Raw genomic sequence first — 26,548 nt, forward strand, 5'->3', positions numbered from 1 at the left:
CTCTCTCTCTCTCTCTCTCTCTCTCTCTCTCTCTCTCTCTCTCTCTCCCCTCCTCTCCCCCCTCCTCCTCCTCCTCCTCTCCTCTTCCTCTCTCCTCTTGTTTCTCATCATTAATGGAGAATCTGGAAATGTATTCTGAATAGTAGTTTTCACATTTTTTTAAAAAGCTGTCAACAAGTAAAAATAGTCATTCACATTTCTTCTAGCCCTTGAAGGTTTACAAAGCACTTTGCTCACAATAATCCCATGGGATAAGTAGTAAAAGTGTTATTGCCCCCATTTTACAGATCAGAGAACTCTGAGATTTAAAGAGAATTTTAAAAGCCCAAGGTCTCAGAGCTAGTAAATAAAAGACTCAGGACTTGACTCCAGGTCTCCTGATTACAAAAGTTTAGGACTTTTTTTTTCCTCCTATACCAATCCTGTGATTTCATAAAGTAGAAAAATGGGCAGGTTTTCATTTCATTTTTCATTCCTAGACCTTGTCCCTCTGCCAAGAGAGGAGATTCAACAGTCACTCTGATGAATCCAGTGAAAAGATACATAAGAAAGATATCACCCAGTTAGATTGTGTTAAATTGGATCTAATGGAAAAATCAAGGAATGTATTTTCTTCAGGAACTTTTAGGACAGTTAGCAAAAAATGATTACACTATTGGTTATAGAGAACCTTCAGAAAATTTAGGAAGACAGTTCATTTAAGGAGCAGGACGTGACATGAGAACTAAATGAAGATATTATGAGCACAAGGTACAGGTCTACATGGAAACTAAAAGGCAATTTATTAATTAATGTCTAAGTGAAAGGAAATCATTTTCAAAGCCAAGTTACCTCCAAGGTGATGACAACATAAGTTTTGTTGCTGTTCTTGTTGTTCAGTCATGCCCAACTCTTGGTGACCCCATGGACCATGGGGTTTTCCTGGCAAAGATAGTAAAGTGGTTTGCCATTTCTTTCTCCAGTAGATTAAAGCAAACAAAGGTTAAGTGACTTGCTCAGGGTCACACAGCTAGTAAGTGTCTGAGGCCAGATTTGAACTCGGTCTTTCCTGACTTCTGGCCCAGCATTCTATCCATTGAGCTACATAGCTGCCTGGTGACGCAAATACTACATATCAAAAATCAGAATTATGGCATAATAGAAAGAGAATTGCAACTGTCATTAAAAATACCTGGCTCAGCCACATAATACCTCTGTGACTTCAAGCAAGTCACTTCCCCTCTCTGTGCCTCAGTTTCCCTATCTGAAAAATGAACCATGAACAACAACAATGTCAATGAATAGAATGTGAAAAGGAAGTCAAATTCTGCGTAATTTGAAATACTAATTTTGGCCCTGGAGAACTGATAAGGAAATATACCTCTCTCTTTTTAATAAGGAGGTAAGGAATTACAGGTGTGCAATACTGTACATTATCCAGCATTTGGTCGTATTCAGCTGTTTTTCTTTGTTACAATAGAGAGCTCATTGGATAGGTGGGCAGTATTCAGTGTCAGCCTTTATATCCAGAAATAGCTATGATGGAAAAACAAAAGGCTGATGTCAATAAAGCTCTCCTTTTAAAATGAAGAGGCTGAACTAGGCAATTGCAGAAATCCCTTTCTGCTCAAAATCCAATGACCTCATGGTATCCTCACACAGAATCGCCCCTGCAGGGGAGGAAAGAGAATTACTTGTATACTTTGACAGGGGAGAGAACAGTGTAACAACTTTTTCTTCATGGTGGCTTCCCTTCCCTTCTTAACATTGTAAACTTAGAGTCAGAAGAACACAATACAAGTGTAGACTCTGCCACTAAATTACTGTGTGATCTTTGGGCAAATCAGTCAGTCAACAAGCAATTATTAAGCACTTCTGTACCAGGCACTATGCTAAGAGCCATACCAAGAAAGGCAAAGACTCTGGTCCTGCCCTCAAGGAGCTCATGTTCTAATAGGTGAGACAACATGCTATAGAATAGCACATGGATATAGATATTATATATGTATGTGATACACATATATATATATATATATATAAAACTATATCCATAAAGAAGGTAATGTTTGAGTTGAGTCTTGAAGGAAGTCAGGAGGTTGGAATCAAAAGGAAGAGTATTGCAGGAATTGGGGACAGCCAGTGAAAAGACACAGAGTTGAAAGATGACATATCATGTGCAAGAAATAGCAAACAATAGGCCAGTGCAGCTGTGTTGTAGAGTATATGGAGAGGGGGGAGGTATAAGAGTAGAAAGACAGGAAGAAGTTGGGTTGTGAAAAGCTTTAAAGTCAAACAGGATTTTATATTTGATCCTGGAGGCAATGGGGAGCCACGGAGGTTGAATAGAGGAACATAATATGGCCAGATCTACTCTTTAGGAAAATCACTTTGGTGAGTTTGTGGAGGGCGGAGCAGAGCAAGGAGAGATTTGAGACAGGAAACCAAGCAGAAGGCTCTTGTTCAGGCAAGGGCCAATGAGGGCTTTTGTTCTGGAGTGGCGACTCCATGAATGGAGAGGATACACACAAAAGAGAAGCCATGTAAAGGGAGAGATGACAGGATTTCACAACAGATTGATATGTGGAGTAGGTGCAATTGAAGAGTCTGAGATGGCATGACAGGTGTGAGCCTGGGTGATGGGGAGAACGGAGGGGCCCTTACCAGTAATTTGAAAGTTGGGAAGAAGGGAAGGTTTTGGGGAAAAGATGTTTCAGACATGTTGAATTTGAGATATCTTTGAGACATGCAGTAAAAAATGTCCAATAAACAGTTGGTGATACATGATTGGAGTTTAGAAGAGAGATTAAGGCTGGATATGTAGATTTGGGAACCCACAGGAACAAAGATCACTATCTTCTCCGGGTGTCAGCTTCATCATTCATAGAATGTGTGGGCCAGATTATAGGATCGCAATATTTGTACAATTGCTCTGAGCCCTTCCAACATTAAGATATTGTATTTTTTTAATTTTCAATTTTTACTGCTTGCAGAGTAACTAGGGAACCAGTTTCCCTTTGCTCTTACCAATGGGTAAAAGAAGGCATATGTCTCCATAATTCATAACCTTTTTTGTCTCACATTAGGAAAAGGCAAATATGTGTGTTTAAGATGTTTTCCCATGTAAGACAGATATGTCCACATGGGTTGACCAAATGTATAGACATGGCTCATGGACAGCATGAACAGGCATCTCTGGAATTTGGCTTACCCCTCTTCAAATGAAACTAAGGTTTTGACCTTGAGGGGAAACAAGACAAAGGTTCTTGGCTAAGCAAGCTTGCTCCTTCACTCACCTAGTTCAAAAGGCGTATTGGGCTAGATTTCTATTTATCTGTCCTGCCCTCAGATATATCTCATCAAAGGTATAATTTTAGGGGTTCATAAAGAAAGCCCCTTCCCCGGTCACTACCTCTCAGCTTACACTTGCAACATAACTCCTTCCCACCAAATACTGGTAACACAAAACCACAAATAGTGAATTTAAGTAGACTAGTTTATCCCAAAAGCAACTAGAAACTGGAGAAGTTCTACAGATTAGAATATACCAAAAAGCAGAAAGGTGAATGAGCTCCTCCCTAGGAGTAAAATGAGATCTCAGCTCAGACCAAAAGACCCTGAATCTCACCCAAGAGGAAAGCCTTCAGAGATTATAGGGAGGCAATCTGGAAATCAGGAAGAGGAGCCAGTTTCCCCTACATAGCTGTAGCTTCCAATATCCCTCTACTTGTCTATCTCCCAAAAAGCATCTGAAATGACTTATACATCTCTCCCCCCAGAAGTTCTGGTACCAACTTTGCCCCTTACATAAGTCCAGAATATCAAGTCAGCATCCATTCCACCAATGCCAGGAAGCCTCACCTCATTCCCCAAACTGTAATGGTAATGGGAATTTGAAGATCTTCCTTGTCCCTTAATAAGCCTAAGGGAATTTAAAGACCTTCCCTGCTTTGAAAATATACTCTGCCTCCTAATAGGCTGAATGTAATCACATGGAGCCTGTGGTGGGAGGAGTTTGCTGAAGGGTGGAGCAGAGCCCACAGGAAGCTGGGAGTCAGAGCTAGAGGGTTGGGAGGACAGCATGCTTCCCAGGGAGACAGATAGGCATGTGAGTTAATATTGGTCTTACATTGGTTTGTGGGGAGACTAAAGGATGGTGTGGTGTTATGTTGTTATTATGTTGTTATAACTCTGTGCTGTTATGGCTTATTAACTTCTTTGCTACAATGATGGAATTGGCATACTGGTTTTGGGATTTGGTTTTCTGGTGTCTGAATAAATGTTTTGCTTCTGTCTTCTATGTGATGAGTTTGTCATATTCTGTGATTGAGCACCATGCAGGTATATTTATAGTGACTGTGGGTGCTGTGAATATTGCATTGGCACTACACAAACACTGCAGGGGGAAAAAAGATGATAGAAAGCTTGTGTGTGTGTGTGTGTGTATGTGTACACACCCTGTGTTTAATTCAATTGTTTATGCTTAGGCTCATCCCGTGTGTGAATTATCCAGTGCTTGACTTTCTATCTCACTATTGCTTAAAGTTTTACATCAGTTCAGTTCAATTCAACAAGTATGTATTAAGCACCTATTATGTGCCAAGCACAAACTAAGGGCTGAAGATACAAAGATGAAAACAAAACTAGTTTCTGCCTTCAAGGAGTTTACATTCTACTAAGCAGAGCCTTGGGGCAGACAAGGCAAATCTAGAGTGTTATACACAGAGGCAATGAGGAAACAGTGAGAGTTACCTTTAAATAAGATTTCTTATTCAACATGTTTTTAGCACCAGGAATGTATACTCTCCATGGCGCAGAGAGATTTATTTTGTGATACACCAAGTCACAGGAGTTAGAACAAAGGCTTGAATGATCTAACACAATTCCAAAGGACTTATGAAGAAAAATGCTATCCACCTCCAGAGAAAGAACTAATGAAGTCTGAATGCAGATTGAAACATCTTTTTTTAACTTTCATTTTCTTGGTTTGTTGTTGGGTTGTTTTTTTTTTGTCTGCATTTTCTTTCACAACATGACTAATATGGAAATATGTTTTGCGTGACTGCACAGGTACAACCTATATCAAATTGCTTGCTTTCTCAAGGAGCAAGGAGAAGAGGGTGGGAAAGACAGAATTTGAAACTCAAAATTTTTAGAAAATGAATTAAAATTGGTTCTATATGTAATTGGAAAAATATTTTTTAAAAAAAAGGGATGAAGCCTTCTCTGGACCCTACTACATTAGCAGGTACAAGTTTCAGATCTCACCCAAGGTGCCCTGGTGGTTTCATATAATGTAGAGTTGGTGGGCTAGTATGAGAGCAGAGATGTGAACTGAGATCCTCTAAAACCAAGTCCAGGGCTGCTTCCAGCAGGAAAAATAGAATTGGATAACTGGAAAACAAGAGGCAGACCACAGAGTCATTCCTGGCCACCACTCATCTAGATGTTTTGTCTACCCCATTAGAATAGAAACTTCTTGTGGGCAGAGACTGTCTTCACTTTTGTATGTGTATCACTTGAATTTATCATATTAACATACTACATGTTACATGTGTAACACAGATATTTCCACTCTTCCCTGTAAGGGATTAAGGTGTGTGTTGGGGAGGGGGGTACCTAGGCTCTCTGCAAATGACTCCAGCCCCTCACCAATGTTGTTCCCTCAACTGTAGGAGATTGGCCCCAGTACCCCATTTCCACTTAGTCACTAATAATTAGATTCACTTTTATGAAGGAAGATTTACTTTAAAATATCACATATTTTGAAAAGATCATAAAAATCTCAATAATCACAAATATGCAAACTTTCTCTACTCCATGATATAATTCCCCCTCATATTTATCACCTCAGTCTCTTGGGAGGGGAAGAAGATTAGGTTCACAGTTTAGCTCAGCTCCTACAGACCACAGTTTTAGTTCCAAACCCAAAAGCATGAAATGGTTTTCCTGTCAGATCTATGGATAGGGGAAGAATTTATGACCAAATAAGAGACAGAGAACATTACAGGAGATAAAATAGATTGATTTTGATTACATTAAATTAGAAAGGCTTTGCACAAACAAAAATAATGCAGTCAAGTTTAGAAGGAAAGCAGAAAATGGGGGGGGGACTTACAGTAAGTTTCCCTGATAAAGCCCTCATTTATCAAATATATGGAAAACTGAGTCAAGTTTATAAGAATATGAGTCATTCCCCAATTGATAAATGGTCAAAAAAGTTTTCAGAAGAAGCAATAAAAGCTGTCTATAGTCATATGAAAAAATGTTCAAAATCACTATTGATTAGAGAAATGAAAATTAAAACAACTCTAAAGTACCACCTCACACCTATTAGAAATGAGAAATTCTAGAAGGCATGAGGGAAAATAGATTATACTAATGAACTTTTGGTGGAGTTGTGAACTGATTCGACCATTCTGGAAAACAATTTGGAACTATGTCCAAAGGGTTATAAAACTGTGCTTACCCTTTGACCCAGCAACACCACTATTAGGCCTACACCCCAAAGAGATCAAAGGGAAAGGGAAAGGATCCATTTGTACAAAAATATTAATAGCAGCTCTTTTGTGGTGGCAAAGAATTGGAAATTAAGGAATGCTTTTTGATTGCTGAATGGCTGAACAAGTTGTGGCACATGATTGTGATGGAGCACTATGGTGCTACCGTGTTTCCCCGATAATAAGACACTGTCTTATTATTTTTTTGGATAGAAAAACACCAGAGGGCTTATTTTCAGGGGAGGGCTTATTTTAATGAACATTGACAGCAATTTTAATAAACAGGTAAATGTGAACAAAAAAATGTACCTTTATTCAATAAAGAACAGGATGACGCGCTCACTGCTGCAGCTCTGATTGGATGCAGCTCGGAGAGCAGCGTGCGTTTCACCAGGGGCAGGGGGGGGACGGTGCATACAGAGGGTACTGTAATATAGCATGTAGCGCAGGGGATCACCTTCACTACAGTAGCAATCTCAATAGGGCTTACTTTCAGGGGAGGGATTATTTTAGAGGAATCTTACACAGTAAGGGGAGGGCTTATTTTCGGGATAGGTCTTATTATAGGGGAAACACAGTATAAGAAATAATGATGGGGCAGCTAGGTGGCACAGTGAATAGAGCACTGGCCCTGGAGTCAGGAGGACCTAAGTTCAAATCATGCCTCAGACACTTGACACACTAGCCATGTGACCTTGGGCAAGTCATTTAACCCCAATTGCCCTACCATCTCCCCTCCAAAAAGGAAAAAAAAAATGAGATGGCCTGAGGTTCCGTGACTCTACTATTCTGAGCATGTGTGTGAAAAGTGTTGGGTATCAGCAAAGACAAGAAACCATTAAGCAATAAAAGCACTTTTTACAGCACTGACAAATTAAGCATAGTGGAGTACCATGGATTTAGAGAAAAAGGCTGGATTCAAGTCCCAGCTCTGCTATACACTACAAAGAGGGACCTTAGGGAAATCATTTAATCTCTCCTAACCTCAGTATCCTCATCTAGAAGATGTAGATCTGGGACAACATTATCACTAAAGTCTTTTCCTATGCTTAGTTCTATGATCCTACTTCTTATGCCAACATTTGTCCTTCCTTCAATCGTGTCTCAAAATCATTCAATGACCCCCTACTATTCTGACACTTGAAGCCTTCCATAATCTGCTTCCTGCCCCTCTCTCCAGTCTTATTTCACACTACTCTGCTCCAGCCAAGGTGAATTTATCATTTCCCAGATACCACATACACATCTTCTGCTTTCCCACCTAAGTACCTTTCTTTACTCTGTTTTCTAGGACAAAGGTTCTCAAAGTGTGGTCCACAGATCCCTGAGGGTTTATGAAGTCAAAAGAGATCAAAACTGTTTTAATACTTGGACATTATTTGCCTGTTAAAATATTCTTCTCTTTTTCAATTCCATGTCTATGATGCCAGATTTTCTTTATATACTTCAACCAAAACGGCATCACAACAAATTTAATGTAAAAGCAGATGTGAGAATCCAGCTGTTTTCTCTTAAGCCAGATATTAAAGAGATCTGCAAAAATACATGAAATAATGCCATTCATTAATTTTTTTTTGTTTGGGGAAATACTGTTTTTTTCACACACAAAAAATGTTATTTACAATAACATGTAATAATGTAATCGTTAGTTTTAGATGAATTGATAAATATTTTAACATTTTATCTATTTTATTTTCTAAAGTGTAAAAGGGTCCTGAGCCCAAAAAGTTTGAGCCACTAGCCTTGAATATCTCCTTTCCCAACCCTTCCCTAATCTCTACCTGTCAAAAGCCTACTCACCCTTTAAGGAACAGATCAAATGCCATCTTCTCCATGAAGTTCCTTATATCCCAGTACTCATTAAATAATGACACTTCCCCTCTCTGCCCTTCCTTACATAGATAGAACTTTCCTATCCACTTATGTGGTGGCATGTGCCAGCACAGGGGACACACTAATCCCCGTTTTCACTACTGCCACTGGGGGGCACCCTCCACCCTTTACTTTCCCAGTTCACAACTGCTTGACTGCACACAGGGCTTAGATTACATGAGATTCCAGTCCTGATCAGATCATGAACATAGCCTTACTATCCAATCTGCCACTGTCCCTGAAGATCCTGTAGGCCTTATCATCCCCAAACACTGGCATCTTCCCTACTTAGGTAACCTAAGGACATTGGACCTTGACCCTCAGCCCAGTGCTCTACCCTTTGAACTTCTGGGCCAAGCTGGACTTCTGCCCCATCAGCTGAATTTTGTTATATGTGTTTTCTCCCTTAATTAGAATGAACTCCCAGAGAGCAAGGACTATATCACCTTTTCTTTTTGTATGCCCAGCACTTAACAGGGCTTATATATAATTAAGAACATAAAAAATGGTTTTTCGTTCATTATCATGTATACTTTTTGTATTACAATAATCTGTCTATGTTTCATATCCTATATTTAATCTTTGTCCCTTCTTCAGCCTGGAACCCAGTGACTAAACACATAAGTAGGTACTTAATAAATGTTTGGTGAAATTAAATTTAAATCTCTGCTAGGAGCTATTCCTTAATGGATAAATGTTCCAAGGATATAAATAAGCAGTCTTAAGAGGAAGAAATCCAAGCTATCAACAATCATGTAAAAATGTTCTAAATCACTAATAATTATAGAAATGCAAATTAAAGCAACTCTGAGTTCCCACCACACACTTTAAAAGGACAGGAAAAGGTGACAAAAGAAGAAAATTACCAGTGTTGAGGGGCTGAGGAAAACAGGTACCATAATGCACTGTTGATGGAGCTGTGAATTGGTCCAGCCTTTCCGGAAAGAAATTTGGAACTATTCCCAGGAAGTTACCAAACTGCATTGCCTGTGACCTAGCTATACCTCTATTAGGCCTATACCCCCCAAAGAAATCAAAGAGGAAAAGGCTATATATGTACAAAAATATGTGTAGGAGCTCTTTTCGTTGTAGCTAAAAATTGGAAACTAAAGTAGGGGGGTAGCTTGTCCTCCTATTGGGGGACAGCTAAACAAATTGTGGTATACAGTATAAATGAAATAGAGTGTTGTTGTGCCATAAGAAATAATGAAGTGGAAAATTTCAGAGGAAACTGGAAAGATCACTATCAAATGATACAGAGTAAAGCAATCAGAATGAGAAGAACAATTTATACAGTGATAGCAACATTATAAATAAAAGCAACTTTGAAAGACATTAGAACTCTGATCAATACAATGATAAACCACAAGTCCAAGGGAATAAAGATGAAACACCCCACTTATCTCCTGACAGAGAAGTAATGAATTTAATATGCAGAGATACATTTTTTAACATTGCTAATGAGGGGATTTGTTTTGTCAGGTTATACAGATATGTATTGAGGGATTGGGTTGTTGGGGTTTTTAATCTTAGTGGGGATGGAGTGGAGTAGTGGGCTGGACAGATTATTTCTTTTTAAAGCTTAAAAGAAAAAATAAAGAATAAATGAATTACAGAGGGGATAGGATAGAGAGAGAGGGCAAAGGTAAGGAAGGAATGAAGTCTCTCATCCCTCCCCTTTCATCCAAAATACAATTCATTTCAAATCAGTCATTCAGCAAGTGCCCACTACTGCTAAGGCATTATTCTTCATACATGAGGATATAAATATGAAAAAATGATACATTTCTTGCCCTCAAAAAGCTTCCAAACCAATAAAAGAAAAGCATTATACACAGATGTATAAAATATAAGGTAGCTGATTGGAGCTAAAGTAAAATGCAGACAAAGTGCACTAGGAAATTCTGAGAGAAGAATAACTTTTAGCTGGAGAGAATCAGGGAAGACGTCATAAAAGAGATAACTTCTTTGCTGGGCCTTAAAGGAAGAAAAGGATTTTAACAGACAATGATAAGTAGGGAGCTATAGAGTAGATAGAGTTCTAGGCCTGGAGTCAGGAATTGTAAAGCCAAGCATGAGCAGCTTTCCAGAGGACTACTGCTGTGAATAGCTTTCAAGGTTCTGATTACATAGTGTAGTGAATTCTCTATTTATTCAGTAATAAATCAGAACAAAACATTCACAGAAAATCAAGGTACAGCATTCACAATGTTACAACTTATCACAGAGAATTAAAATACAGCATTCATCATATCACAACTCAACAACTTATCATTAAAATGTGCACACAGTTTTCACCCAAGTGGTCGCATAATTTTCAACAAAGTGCAATCATTTAATAACTCAATCATTCAATCATCCTTGGGAAACAAAGTACAAAAGGTCAAAGTCCTCCACCCATGGGACACAGTAAGTTACAAATCAGTCACTATTCAATCATCAGTCACTACTCAGTCATCAGTCACTACTCAGTCATCAGTCACTACTCAGTACCCTCTTAAGGAGTAATGGAAAATACATAGGCCATCCACCCCTCAGTCACAAGTAAGTTACAATTTCATCAGTCACTACTCAGTATCCACAGAGAGGTCTTTTCATCTTGACTCAGGGCAGGCTTTCAGCTTCCATGGCTCTTCTTCCATGGTCCCAGCTCCCACCCAAATCTAACCAACTGCCACCTGAGTTCAAAGGCAGACAGCTCCCAGCTCCTTGTCCAGCTCTCCATGCAGTTCCTGCTCCATATTGAAGCTCACAGTATCCAGTCCACCTCAAGTCCTTCACAGTTTCTGTTCCAAAGCCACAGACAGACAAAGTACCTATACCACCACCATGCTTCCTCTGGCAGCTCCAGCTGACTCTCCAAAGTCCTCAGCAGCTCCATCTAGCCCTTAGAAGTCTTCAGCAGCTCCATTCTCAAAATCAGAATCGCTTTCTCCCATTCTCAAAAGCAAAATCACTTTCTCCACAGAAATTCCAGTCCAGCGGCAGCAGCCCAGCCTTCAGAAGCTCACTGAGAGAAATTCTCTCTCTCTCTCCCCCTGGCAGCAGCTGCTCTGCCTCCATGAAACTTATCCCAAGAAGTTCTGACTGTCCAGCTTGTGCTCTTCCTTTAATACAATATAGCTCCTCCCTATTCAGCCCCTTCCTGTTACATCAGCAACAGGGGATCATATCTTCTGTTTCTTTAACAGAGGCTTAATTTGAAATGAGGTGCTAAGTACCTCTTAGCTTGCCAATACAAAGGGATCTTCAAATTTCATTACTACTACAGGAAGACATCATCCTGAGTTCAAATCTGACCTCAGACACTTACTTAGCTGTGTGACCCTGGGCAAGTCACATGTTTCCTCATCCGTAAAATGAGCTGGAGAAGGAAACAGCAAACCACTCCAGTATCTTTGCCAAGAAAACCCCAAATGGGGTCACAAAGAATTAGGCAGGATGGAAATGACTGAACAACAAAAAGTAGGAAATTTATTCCTGCTGAAGGAGGCATCCTATCCAATGCATGAAGTAAGAAAAGATCAGATGGAGACCAGGAAATAGGTAATAACATGGTTTGGTGAAAACACAGCTCCTTTCACACAATATGTATACACTTAAATATTTGAACATAGAATGTGATGGTGAGTAATGTGAAATAAAGCTACAAAGGTAGGTTGGAGTCAAGTTATGGAGGGTCTCAAATGCCAAGCCAAGGATCTTGTAAATGGTTCAAGGTCAGATACAAAGGAAATAGCCTGAGAAATTGATTTAGAGCATTTTTGAGCATTAGAAAGTGATTTAGAGCATTTTTCACATGATTGTTGATAGTCTGGATTTCTTCCTCTGAAGACTGCCTATTTATATCCTTGCACCATTTATCAGATCTTTTTAAGATCAGATCATCACTATGCATTTATACTTTGGCAGCTGCATGGAGAAGGGATTTGAGAAATAGGAAGAGTCATTCAACCTGGTTTGGGTGACAAGGAGATGAGATTTCTTTTGGATTACTGTGGCTTTAGGAACCAATTAAGGGTCAACTTAAACCTCACTCCAGAGTTTCCCTAGTAGCAATAGAAACCATGTGGTAAGCCTCTGAAGGCCCATCCTCAGGAGTATTTGCATTGGCCTAAGCTTTTCAGCTGAGGGAAGACAGAAAGGAAAAGCGAAAAGAGAAAGGGAAAGATATACCCAGCTGAATGCATAATTCCAGAGAAGAGCAGGGAGAGATAAGATTTTCTTAAGTGAGCAATGCAAAGAAATAAAAGAAAATAACAAAATGGGAAAGACCAGATCTCTTCAAGAAAATTGGAGATACTGAGGTACCACATCATACCTATCAGATGGGCTAATGTGACAAAACAGGAAAATGATAAATGTTAGAGAAGATGTGGGAAAATCAGAATACTAATGCATTGCTGCTGGAGTTGTGAATTGATCCAGAGGGCAATTTGGAATTATGCCCAAAGGGCTATAAAACTGTGCATATGCTTTGATCCAGCAATACCACTACTAGGTCTGTATCCCAAAGAGATCATAAAAAAGGGAAAAGGACCAAATGTAGAAAAAATATTTGTAGCAGCTCTTTTTGTGGTGGTAAAGAATTGGAAATTGAGGAGATGCCCATCAGTTGGGAAATGAGTGTGACCAAGTTGTTGCATATGAATGTAACAGAATACTATTGTTCCATAAGAAATGATGAGCAGGCAGACTTCAGAAAAACCTGGAAAGGCTTACATGAACTGATGCTGAGCAAAGTGAGCAGAACCAGCAGAACATTGTACACAGTAACAGCAACATTGTACAATGACCAACTTTGATAGACTAAGCTCTTCTCAGAAATGCAATGATCTACGACAACTCCAGAAGACTCATGATAGAAAATGCTATCCACATCCAAAGAAAGAACTATGGAGTCTGAATGCAGATTGAAGCATACTATTTTCTCTCTTTCTTTCTCGTGGTCTTTCCTTTTTGTTCTGATTCTTTTAAAACATGACTAATTTGGAAATACATTTAATATGATTATATATGTATAGCCTATATCAGATTTCACATCATCTTGGGGAGGGAGGAGAGGAAGAAGGGGGGAGGAATTTAGAACTCAAAATCTTATAAAAGTGAGTGTTGAAAACTATAAAGAAATAAATTTTAAATGGTAAAAAAAAGAAAATTAGAGATAGCAAGGAAAAATTTCATGCAAAAATGGGCATGATAAAAGATAAAAATGGCAGTGGCTTAACAGAAGCAGAAGAGATTAAGAAGGGATAGCAAGAATACACAAAAGAACTATACAGGAAAGATCTTAACAGCACCAATAACCACAATGGTGCAGTTACTAATCTAGAGCCAGACATCCTGGAGAATGAAGTCAAGTGGGCCTTAGGAAGTATTACTAACAATAAGGCTAGTGGAGGTGATGGAATTCCAGCTGAGCTATTTAAAATCTTGAAAGATGATGTTGGTAAAGTGTTGCACTCAATATGCCAGCAAATTTGGAAAACACAGCAGCAGTCACTGAGTTAGGAAAGATCTGTTTTTGAGTCAATCCTAAAGGGCAATGCCAAGGAATGTTCAAATCACCAAACAATTGCACTCTTTTCACATTCAGTAAAGTTATGCTTAAAATTCTGTGAGTTAGGTGAACCAAGAATTACCAGAAGTGGAGGCTGCTTTTTGAAGAGGCAAAAGAACTGGAGACCAAATTGCCAGCGTTCACTGGATTATGGAAAAAGCAAGAGAGTTCCAGGGGAAAAAAATATCTACTTCTGCTTCATTGACTACAGTAAAGCCTTTTACATTCGTTGTTGGAAAGTAGGAACCCTTATACTTTTTCACAGCAATATTTAAAGAGGTTCTATGGGATAATAGAAAAGGCAATTAACTTGGAGTTAGAAGACCAGGAGATAATTTCTAGCACTTTATTAGCTGTAACCTTGAGCAAGTCAATGAGGCTCAGTCTCCTTATCTGTAAGATGGGGCTATTAATACTTGCACTATCTACCTATAGCACATAATCACAGATTTGTTTGGGACCTCAGAGACTACCTAACTCAACCTGTATTTCCAGTCCAACCCAACAAACATTTATTAAGCATCTCTTATGTGTGAGGCACTACATTAGGCACAGAGAATACAAAAACAAAACAAATTAAGTCCCTGCCTTCAAAAAAACTTAAATTCTATATGTAAATAAGTATATACACAATCACTTGAGAAGGGAAGGAACATTAGTAACTAGGAGTATCATAAAATGATCCATTGGTGTCAATATCATATTGGGGTGTTCTTAATCCATTTTCCTTTTTTGCATCATTGGTTTGTTTAAATTGGTCAGGTTAGAGTTGTCTCAATTGTATACTACATCTTTGTATTTTTTTTCTTCTTTGACATTGATGCTGATCTTTTGCTCAACATGTCAATGGTACAGCTCTAAATAATTAGTTGATTCTAAATTGAGTCCTACATAGGTAACCCAGTAATACTTTTCTTTATAGAATCAATTTTTTTCTTTTTTATAATATTATTTAGTGCTAGTCATATCCAGAACCTACTGACTCTCTTCTTGAAGAAAGTAGTCACAGTGGATAGGTCTGGGGCTCCTGTATAGCCTGCAACCTTTGGCCTCTCTCACCTCTTCTTCCTGAACAATGTTTTCCGACATATTTTTCATTTTTGTTGCCTATGACCACCTTTCCAGTGATGTCCCTAAATATTAAAGTACACACTTGATTTAATGTGGAGGGTCTTATTGAATTCTTTATAGAATTTCTGTATCTCCTTATTCTCAGGAACATATGTTGACAATTATCTTCCTAGTGCTCCTTTTGCAAATGCTCATCATGAGCACCACAAAGCAAAATGACCGGGCATCGCAAGAGTTGATATTTCATATTGCCTTTCGGATGTACAGTGAAACTAACACGACCAGTTACTTTATTTGCCTCTCCAAAAAAAATCACCTGTGAGCCCTCCTTAAATTTAGGCATAACTTCCTTTTGTCTTCTGCTTTCCTTTGTAACAAGAATGCCAAGACTAATCCAATTCAGTTCTTTCAGGAGAATGTCCACTTGTTAGTTACTAGACAGAATATCATACATAGAATTAAAACAGCTAAGATAAGATAAGCTAATCCAAACAACTAAGCAGATGTTTATAGAAAGTCTAAAAACTGTGTGATTCTTGGTATCTACAATCCCCTTTTCCACCACTCTGTTACTATCATTGTGGAAAAGGAAAGAAGATACATGGGACCAAGGACCATTTTGTATTTCTTTTCATATCTTTTGGAAGGCCATGAGCAAAGAATTCATCACCTAGTTGCCCACCCAACTTTGCATAGGCTATCCCTCATGTCCACTCTTCCTATTAATTCTGTGGGAGAGGGAGCACCAGATTCATAGGGAAAATATTTTGTTGCTACTTTGCTTACTATACTGCTTCATTAAATATCTTTGCTTTGAACTAATTGTGCCTTCTGGTTGACTATTAAAGCTAAACACATCAGCGGGGGCTTATTAGCGATTGTATTAGGAATGTACTACCACAAAGCACCCTGAACCTGATCTTCTGGGGGACACACTCTGTGAGTTGATAAGTTCCTTCAAGGCACTACACTGATTATTTCTATTGAGAACAGAACACATATATCCATTGAATCATAGGATTTAGGTTTAGAAGAGAGTTAAACATCATTTAATTATATTCTATCATTTTATAGGTCCAGAGAGGGAAAGTAATTTGCCCAAATCATTCTTTTAAAATGACAATAATTTAAAAAATAACAGAGTGGAGGTAGGCATGGGGTCCAGAGATACATAATTGAATAGCTTCCTCATTGTAAAATTGCTGATTTCAACAGTGAATTGGGCCACAAATGACTAGGAGGAGGACAGCCAAATACCTGGGAGCTTTGTGTAATTAAACAGTAGGGATGATGTTTCTGCCTCAGAGAAATGGGTGGATATCTCCATATGGTCTCCAGGCTTTTCAGAGCTAACATACATGCCTGCCAAAACACAAGCCCAGTGCTTAGGAATGTTCCTGATCTTATATACCTACCCTTGCCCGGAGTGTGATGGAGTGGAAAGAGTTCTGGATTTGGAATCAGGAGACTGGTCTTTGACTCAGCTTTTCTGTATGACACTTAGCAAGTCACCTCATTGCTGTGGGCATCAGCCTCTTCATCTGCAAAAACAAAGGGGCTAGGGGCGGCCAGGTGGCTCAGTGAGTAAGAGCACCAGCTCCAGTGTTGGGATGACCTGGGGATCAAATCTGGGCTCAGATACTTAGCACCACACCCAGAAATAACTGGCCGTGTAACCTTGAGCAAGTTACTTAACCCCAATTGCTTTAAAAATAAAAATAAAAAAAAGTAAATGGGCTAGACTAGATGATCTCTAGTGGACCTTTATTAAATCCAAAATTTGTTGAATATGTTACCTATAAGCATTCATTTGGCTTCATGATTTACAGTATTATAGAATTTGAGCATTGGGAAGGAACTTAGTGACCAACTAATCGAAGGATGCTGATTTTCTAATTTTCATAGATAAATACTACAAATCAGGGCTCAATTTGTTGTTTTGTTGGTTATCTAGACCAGAGGTGTCAAACATGCTGCCCTGGTCTCAACTCCAGAGTGAACCAGTTTAAAATGTAATTGGGGAATATTTTTTAAAAGTAAAAAAAATACAACAGAACATAGATAATGTTAAGATGTGGTTTTCTAGGTTAATATGTCACTAGCAAAGGTTCTTTTGGGAGTTTAGTGGCCCCCATTTCTGTTTCAGTTTGACACTACAGGTCTAAACTTAAGGTGTTGGGGAAAATGTTAATACAGATTATAAACTTAAAAGTACATTCTCTGTCATTTTTTTTCAGTCAGTTCTTAAACATTTACTAGCACCACTGAGTCAGTCCAACCTCCATGAAAGAAGGCTCCAGCAAGCAGAAGTAAGAGGTAAAGATATGAAACCATTATAGGAGACGATCTTTCTAAGCATGGTTCTAACTATGTTACTCCCATGGCCATATAGACTCAGGGGCCCTGTTAGGACTTAAAGTCCCTCAGAATCTGGATTCAGACCACCTTTCCAGACATACTGCATATTACTCTCTGTCATACATTCTGTGTTCTCACCCAGCTGGGCTTCTTGCCATTCCCAGAAAAATAGTTGCCTCCATGATGGGACTTGAGAAGTGTTGGAAAAGCCCTGAGCCCAAGTTATCTGATATACATATATGTAAAGAATGGAGTTAGATATCCCTTTTTCCTTGGCCCAGAATCCTGAGATTACTAGGGATACCTAGGGAAAATGAAAAAGTTGAATACTTCCTTTGATGGACAACTCACTACCACCTGAGCAACCTGTTCTATTTTGGGGTAACTAACTGTTAGGAATTCTTTGTCATTGGAAAAGCCCCTAATGTTAGGAAAGACTGAAGGAAAAATGAAAGGGGGACAATAGAGGATGAGGTAGATAAGTAGTGTCATGGAAACAATGAAAATGAACTTTGACAGACTTAGAGAGACAGGGGGTAGTCACATCTAGTGAGCTATATGGTCCATAGGGTCACAAGGAGTCAGACACCACTGAACAACAACAATTAGGAAGTTTTCTTTATGTCAGGTGGAACACTGTAAATCTACACTGTCCACTCCTTGTTCCTAGTTCTGCAGATTGGGTCAAACAATTAGTTTAATCCATTTCCCACATTAAAGGCCTTTAAATACTTAAAAACAGCTATCAAGTCATTCTCTCCCCATCCCTTCCTCAGGCCTCTAGGTTAGTGCCCTACTTCCTTCAGCCATTCTCATATAGCATAGATAATTTTTTAACAGATAACAAATATCATTGATATAATGCTTTAAGATTTACATATGTTATCCCATTTGGTCCTCAAAACAATCCTGCAAGGTGTGTGTACTTCCATTTGATTATTTTTTTAACAGATGAGGAAACTGAGATTGACACAGGTTAAATGACTAGGCCAGGGTCACCCAGCTATCAGCATTAGAGAAGGGTTCAAACTTAGCTCTTCCTACTTCTAAGTCCAGGGGTCTAACTACTCTACCATAGCTACGTGGCCTTCAGGCCCTTTACCACCCTGGTTATGCTTCCCTTGAAGGTTTCAGGTTTATCAACGTCATTCCCCAAGTATGGAGACCAGAGCTGAATAGAGTCTTCCTCAGATGTGGTAGGGGAGAAGAAGATTAAACATTCCTCTTTGTTCCAAAGTTACTTATTTAAGGATACTTTTAGGAAAGAAAGAATATCTGTCTGTCAGTCAGTGAGCATTTACTAATCTACTATATGCCAGACAGTGGGCTAAATGCCAAAGAAAGGTAAGACACAGTCATTGCCCTCAAAGAGGAAAACAAAATGCAAACAACTCTGTACAAATAAGTTATATACAGGAGAGACGGAAGATAATCAACAGAGGGAAGGCACTAGAATCAAGGACTCAGAAAGTATTTCTGTAGAAGGTGGGCTTTTTACCTGGGACTTGAAGGAAATCAGGAAGCAGAGGTGAGGGAGAACATTCCAGGTAAGGGAGACAAGGCAATGAAAAGGCCCAGAATCAGAAGATGGAGACTCTTGTTTAAGGAGTAGCAAGGAGGCCAGTATTACTGAATCATGGTGTATGTAGTAAGGCGTAAGGTACAAAAAGACTGGAAAACTGGGCACAGGAGAGAGTAGGCAGAAGGACAGGAAAAGGAGTATCAGTTGATGAGCTATTGAATCTTTTACTTGCAGCAAAAATGCTAAAAATGAATAATAATTGATAAAAGTATAAACAAAAGGGGTCACTAGGTGGCACAGTGAATAGAGAACCAGCCCTGGAGTCAGGAGGATCTGACTTCAAATTCGGCCTCAGACACTTAACACTTACTAGCCATGTGACCTTGGGGAAGTCACTTAACCCCAATCACCCTGCCCTCCCCCCTCCAAAAAAACAGGCAAAACAAAAGTATAAACAAAAGCAAGACACATATAACATCCCCTATGGGGTGTCCCACCCCCCAATTTTCATGCACACTAAAGAGTTGGGTTCTAGAAAGTGGCTGCTACACTAGGATTCAAGGGATACCTTATAGATACCCACTCCTAACATTATAGGACTCGAGCCCCCACTAAGGAGCTTCCCATTAGCAGACAGACAGTAGATCCAATTAATTCCTAGCAAAAGCATTTATTCCATTTCATGGCAGTTAAGTTCTTCCCTAATTTGTCACTATCCTGTTTTTCTAGCTTTGTCCCATATACCCTCCTATTACACAGTATCCTACAAGAAAATCCTATTACAGGGCGGCTAGGTGGGCAGTGAGTAAAGCGCCGGCTCCAGAGTCAGGAGGAGCCGAGCTCAGTTCCGGCCTCAGACACTTAACATCCACACACAAAAAACTAGCCGTGTAACTTTGGGCAAGTTACTTAACCCCAATTGCCCTCCAAAAGTAAAAAAAAAAAAATCCTATTACTTGACATCTTCCAAATATACTCTATATTTTGCTACCCATGTGACAAAGCTTACCCTATCCCCTGTGTTTGGAATATGTTACTCCATCTTTGCTTTCTGAATTCCTTTTGTTCTTCTTGCTTTGGAGTCATTTCAGTTGTGTCCAACTCTCTGTGATTTCATCTTGGATTTTCTTGGGAAAGATATTGGAGTGGTTTGCCATTTCCTTCTCCAGATCATTGTGCAGATGAGGAACTGGAGCAAATACTTGCCCAAGGTCACATAGCTATTAAGTGTCTGAGGCCAGATTTGAACTCAGGTCTTCCTGACTCCAGGTCCAGAACTCTCTCCACTGAACCACCTAGCTGCCATTAAATTGGCATCGAATTCCTACCTATCCTGTGCCACCTGCACCTCCTCCATGAATCTTCCCATGATAATAATACCTCACATTTGTTTAGCAGTTTAAGGTTTTCAAAGGAACTTCTTCACAATAACACCATGAGTTATATTTGTTGTTCAGTTGCATCAGGCCCTTGACGTTTTTAAAGCAAAGGCACTTGAGTGGTTTGCCATTTCTTCTCCAGTGGATTAAGACAAACAGAGGTTAAATAACTTGCCCAGGTCACACAGCTAGTAAGTGTCTGAGGTTGGACTTGAACTCAGGTCTTCCTGACTCCAGGCCCAGCACTCTATCTACAGAGTCACTTATCCACCTGCCTCCATGAGCTATATAGTACAAATATTATCATTCCCATTTTACTTATGAAGAAAGCGAGCCCTTAAGTGGCTCACAATCACTCACATCACTCAGCTGAAATTTATATTGTTCTTTAAAGTTTGTAAAGCACCTTATATACATTTTATGCTTTCATACTCACCATAACTGAATGAATTAAGTAGCAGGTGATCATACTATCCAATCAATGAAACCAGTGGATTTTTTCCATTTTTAGAAAACCTCAAAATGGATGATAGAGTTAAAAGGGACCCATGTGGCAATCTGGTTCAAACCCCTCATTTTACATATAAAGAAGCTGAAGTCCAAAGATACTAAATAACTTGCCCAAGGTTAGTAAGTTACCTCGTTTTGAGAACTGCCTAGTTGTAAAAGGATAAGAGAGAAGCTAGAATTTGTGCTGAAAAGTTGCCATCTTTCAAGCAAATGGTTGAAACCCTGAAACAATCCTTTCTAAATCCCAACAACAGGTGTTTACATTCAGATTTTAGCATGGAGCAGTGGAAAATAGGCTGTCCCTGGAGTCAGAAGGCCTGAGTTCAAATTCTGATTCTACCACTTACTAACTGGGTGACCTTGGAAAGTTATTTCAAATCTCTGGGCCTCAGCTTCCTCATCTGCAAAATGAAGGAAATAACCTATAAGGTCTTGACCAACTCTAAATCTATGTGATTCAGAGGTGAGATCTGAACTCAGTTCCTCTCCCTCTGGAGCTATGCTGCCTCAGTCCTTATTTTCCATATTTTATATAGATGAGTTAAGGAACTTTGAGAGGTCACATAGCTTACCTATCCTTATATGGCTAACAAGTGTCAGAGGTTGGATTTGAACCTGGGTTTTCACGACTCCAAGTCTAATATTCTAATCACCACACCACACAGTCATTGATGGCCTTTTCCAACTTGGATTTCACCTAGCACTTTGTTTCCCCCTCCTCTCATGTATTCATCGTATATTACTTTATATCCTAGTTACCAGTGCATGTGCTGGCTCTCCCTGCTGGGCAGAGATCTGTCCAGGACTGAAGCACAGGGACCATATGTTACCTTCATGTTGAATCTCCCCAGTAGCTACCTCAGGACTCCATTCACAGTACAAGCTTAATATGTTTTTGTTGAATTGTTGGCAAATTGAGCCTTGTTCTTTTACCTCCTTGGTGGAATAAAGTGATTCTTATGAAAATACCTAATGCAATTACTTCCAAAGCTGTTGCTTCTTAAGCTGAATAGCACACAGGGAATGAACAATGACAAGCACACTCACACCAATTAAGATTGGAACAGACATATTAAAGCAAGAGATTCCTAAATGGATATCTTCAAAGAGGTCCTGGGAAAACGGTAATTCCAGCAATGCACACTCCCACCATGCTCAGTGTGCTAATTATACCCTGGGTTTATGGCATCCCATTAATAGAACACAGAACTGAAACTTGTCCATTGTAATGACATTCTGATATCTCACAATGCAAGTCGGGGCCACAGAGAATGCTATGCATCTGCCTGGCCCCAAGCAAATGTGCAGGATTGTCCTAGATACACTGCTTTCGTCAATACTAAAACAAATGTTTTGAAAGGCATTCATCATTTCCTCTTTGGTGGTTTTGTTTTTAAAATGTTGGCCAGAATGTGGGCTGTTTCCATGCATGTGGGTGTGCACGTACTTACACAGTATCGTGGATATAGAGCTAGAAGGGACCTCAAAAGCCAGTAGAAACTGAAGAAACTGAAAGACCAGAAACCCATCCTCACAAATCTTCTACCTGATCTGAGATGGCCAGGTGGGAGACAAACTCTGGATCTTCCTGCCACCTCTGATGTTTATATCCTGTATGACCTTGAGAAAACCACTTCATTTCCCTGGGTCTCAACTTTCTTATCTGTAAAATAAAGTGGTTGAAAAGAATGGCCTTTGGGGTCCCGTCCAGCTCTAAATCTGTAACCCTATGAAAAATTCTTAGAAAGGCTATTGAAGCTTCTTGAGCTCAGAAGTGGCATGGTCAGACGTGTGCTTCAGGCAGATTATTTATAAACTGGTCAGAAGATAAATTAGAAAATGAAAAAAACTAGAATTCAAGAGTTCAATCAGGAAATGATTACATAACTTATACAGTCTACAAAGCATTAACTTTTCTTCTAAACTTGTCATTTAGAATATTGGCCCCAAAAAATGTACACATACATTTGAAAAGGGAAAGGTAAGAGGGGAGGCCCTGAACAAAGGTGGTGACAATATCAGTGAAGAGACTGGGGATGGATTGGAGAGATGCCGAGGAAGCAGAATTGACATTTGCTATAAAGACTCATCAGCTAATAACAATAACAACAACAATAACTTACATTTCTCTATGGCATCTATTATGTGCTAAGTATTTTGCAAATATTATCTCATTTGATCCTCACAACAACCCTGGGAGGTAGAGGCTATCATTATTCCCATTATTTCAGATGAGGAAATGGAGGCAAACAGAGAATAAACAGACTTACTCATGTGTATTTAAGGTCTTGCCGAATCCAGGCCCATTGGATCTATCCATTGGACCATCTAGTTGCCTCCAGATAATTGGACATGAAGGAGGGAAGCAGAGGGAAGGTTCAAGGATGGCTCTGTGCCACAAACCTTGATGAATGGAAGGATAGGCATACCCTCAACAGAAAGATGGGAATTTGGAGGATCGGGATGTTTAGTGGAAAAGATAATGAGTTCTGTTTTGGGAATTCTAAATTTGAGATATCGATGGGACATGGTTATAAAGCACTTAGCATGGTGCCAGGTATACAGTAAGTGCTATATAAATGCTTATTCCCTTAAGCCCAATTGCCCTGCCTTCCCCCCTCCAAAAAGAAAAAAAAGGTATAAAGAGAAAGAAGAGGGCTCAGAAAAGAGCTTTGGTGAGCATCCACAATGCAGAGAGGACAGACATGTGCTCTGACAGAGCCAAGGAGACTGAGAAGAACCCATCAGGCAGGTACAAGACAGGAGTGTCACAAAAACCCAGAGAGGAGAGAATGTCACCAGGAGCCTATGGTTAAAGAACAGGGTAATGAAATATTCCCCCTGGTTAGCGGCTCCTGCAGTAACCAGTTCACGGGGAGCACTTTCCCTCAATACTGCCAACGTCTTTCCCAGGCTCAAGAGCACCCCAGAGGACCAAGGTCATTGGGCAAATATTTACAATCATAAAGAGCCTCTGAGGAGGCATCACTTTTGTCTCAGGAAGAACAACAACAATAGAAAAAGCCCTGCCTGACCCGTGTTACAACAAGTGGATTCAATGACCAAAGTGAGACAAAACCAACAGTTTCTTTTGGGTCAGAATTTAACTGTCAATACAATATCCACTGTGCTCAAATGGCAAATAAAGCCATATGGGACCATGTGAGTAGAGCTTCCTCTACTCATTAAACACGAATGGCTCCCTATTGCCTTTAGTATAAAGTATAGACCCCTTTGTTTGGTTTTTAACTCCCTTCACAACCAGGTCCTCACCTGTCTTTCCAGGTTTACCATTCATTGCTCCCCTTCACACACTCTGCGATCCAGTCCAATTGGTCTTGTCTCTGGTCCTCACACACATGGCACTCCATTTCTAGTCTCCATAACTCATTCCTGGATTACACACCCTGCTCTCCCTTGCCTCATAATCTCTTCCTTCAAGACATTGTCTTTATCCCCTTTCCCCAAGCTGGGAGTGTCCCTTCTCCCTAACCACCTTGGACTTATTCTCTTTATATTTATTTTGCATATGCTTATATATGTGCATTTAGTTTCTCCAATAGATTATACGCTCCTTAAAAGTGTGGATTGTTCATTCTTTGTTTTTCTATTCCTGGCACACAGAAAGCACATAATAAATGCCTATTGATTGATTGATTGAAAGCAATGTCATCTTTATTCTCATCTGGTATGATGGCACATGAGAGTTCATTGATGAAAACGAAAAGAGGACGGAATTTTTCTTCACAAGGGATACTGCTTTTTCTAGAGAGTTCAGAGTACACACAAAGGGTTGGATGATATCAGAGGAAGGGTGCGGTCTTCCATACCCACATAAAGCACAAAAAGGGGGTCAACCAAGCTTCAATTGTTGACTTCATCTACATGCACAGCAACACCAAAGACATCATGAAGAACAAAACCCTAGAGGGCTTCCTCTTCTAAAAGTGGTGGTCTGGGATCCTTACTGGTTTAGGAAGAAGAGAACGTTGTTTGTTGCTGCTAAAAGCATCCGTGCTAGTCAGCGTATATACTGGAGCAAGAAAGCCTAGCTTGGCTCTTTGCCCATTGTGTACCTGCTGATGGGGACAAGCTTGCCTGCACATCTGGCCTCTAGGCCACAGTAATCTCTTACAATGCTAAACCAAGAAAGCACAGGGAAAGCTACCTTCAAGCTTGAGAAAAGTGGCCTCCTCTGCAAACAGATTGGCGTTACTGGAAGAGGTCACATTGATAAGCCTATCTTTAAGGGATGTTGTGCCTCCCATGAGTACAAAGTTAAAAGCAACTCCAACAATCTTAGCTAAAGCCAATACCACTTTGATGACAGAAGGTAAAGAGGAATTAAGAAGCTTCGTGATGAGGGTGAAAGAATAGAGTGTAAAAGCTGGCTTGAAGCTTAACAGCAAAAAGACTAAATCTTGGTAACTGGTCCCATCACTTCCTGACAAAGAGAGGGAAAAGGAATGGAAGCAGTGTCAGATTTTATATTCTTGGACTCAAAGATCACTGCCAACAAACACCAACTGCAGCCATGAAATTAAAAGACACTTGTTCCTTGGAAGGAAAGCTGTGGCAACGCTGGCCAGCATAATAAAAAGCAGAAACATCACCTTGCTGATAAAGGTCCATATAGTAAAAGCTATGGTTTTTCCAGTAGCAATACAGGACTGTGAGAGTTGGACTGTGCCAACACTTTTGAATTGTGGTGCTAGAGAAGATTTTTGAAAGTCCCTTGGACAGCAAGGAGATCAAATTAGTCTATACTTAAAGAAATTAATTCAGACTATTCACTGGAAGGTCAAACACTGAAACTGAAGCTGAAATACTTTGGGTACATAATGAGGAGATGGCACTCATTGGAAAAGACCCTGATGTTGGGAGATATTGAAGGCAAAGGGAAAAGGGAACAGCAGATGATGAGATGGATAGATAGAGTCATGGAAACAATGAATATGAACTTGGACAAACTTTGAGAGACAGAAGAGGATAGAAGGAACTGGCATGGTATGGTCCATAAGATCACAAAAAGTCAGATACAACTGAACAACAAAAAGAACAAGGCCTGATCATGAACCATGTGGAACATCCCTCTGAGGGAGGTAATCACCAACATATTGGGAATCTATCCATCATCCACAAAGACACACCAGCTGGATGCAAAGTCAATCTTATCACTAACCAGAACACTGATCAGTTCTGGTGAACCAAAAATTGTTGTTTTTGTTGTTGTTTGTCCTTCGTTCTTGAAGAAGACCATGACATCAGGAAGATTTTTTGCAATTTGCAATTTGCATTTTTAAAATACAATTAAATAAATAAATTAATAATAAGAAGAAATAATTAAATAAAAAATACAATTGAATTTAAGTGAGAGAGGTCTGTGCAAAGTCACTAGCCTCACTTTCTCCTCCAGAGCCATCTGGCAACAGTGGCCAGATACAGATCAGGATGACTAGAGGTGCCCCCCCCCACCCCCAGTACCAAAACTATACAGGGGAAGGACAACTAGGGCCCAGAATGTTGACAATAAAAATTATTTGGGGGATGAAAAAAGGGAGTTTATCTAGCAATTGTCAGTCATAGATCCTAGATTCTACTCTTGATTTTACTATTCAAGTCAGCTATGACTTTGGATAGAAGGATCAAGTGATTTCTTAATACAATTTTCAATGGTTGACATCACCATGGTTACAAAGCAAAGTTGTCTAGTGTCTAAATGCAAGAGACAATACATTGTGTATCCATGAGTTCATAGTCCACCAGTCTCTCTCTCTCTCTCTCTCTCTCTCTCTCTCTC

At 39.6% G+C, this 26,548-nt stretch overlaps 1 protein-coding gene across 2 annotated transcripts in view; it reads right to left on the reverse strand.

Moving 5' to 3' along the window:
• Window positions 1-26,548, reverse strand: part of CUNH2orf42 (chromosome unknown C2orf42 homolog) — a 163,941-nt gene that overhangs the window by 74,733 nt on the left and 62,660 nt on the right. Inside the window, exon 9 of one of the 2 annotated variants that reach the window (XM_069068850.1) lies at window positions 4,752-5,370. The exons of the other annotated variant lie outside the window; for it this stretch is intronic. Coding sequence (XP_068924951.1) covers window positions 5,321-5,370 — 50 coding nt within the window. The 3' untranslated portion in view covers window positions 4,752-5,320. Of the gene's footprint in view, window positions 1-4,751; window positions 5,371-26,548 lie in introns of those variants that run through there. 2 annotated transcript variants of the gene reach the window in all.

This window comes from Petaurus breviceps, unplaced genomic scaffold (genome assembly GCF_028583685.1).
Source record: "Petaurus breviceps papuanus isolate PSGF00001 unplaced genomic scaffold, PetGlider_PUasm1.0 90775, whole genome shotgun sequence".
Taxonomy (NCBI): Eukaryota; Metazoa; Chordata; class Mammalia; order Diprotodontia; family Petauridae; genus Petaurus; species Petaurus breviceps.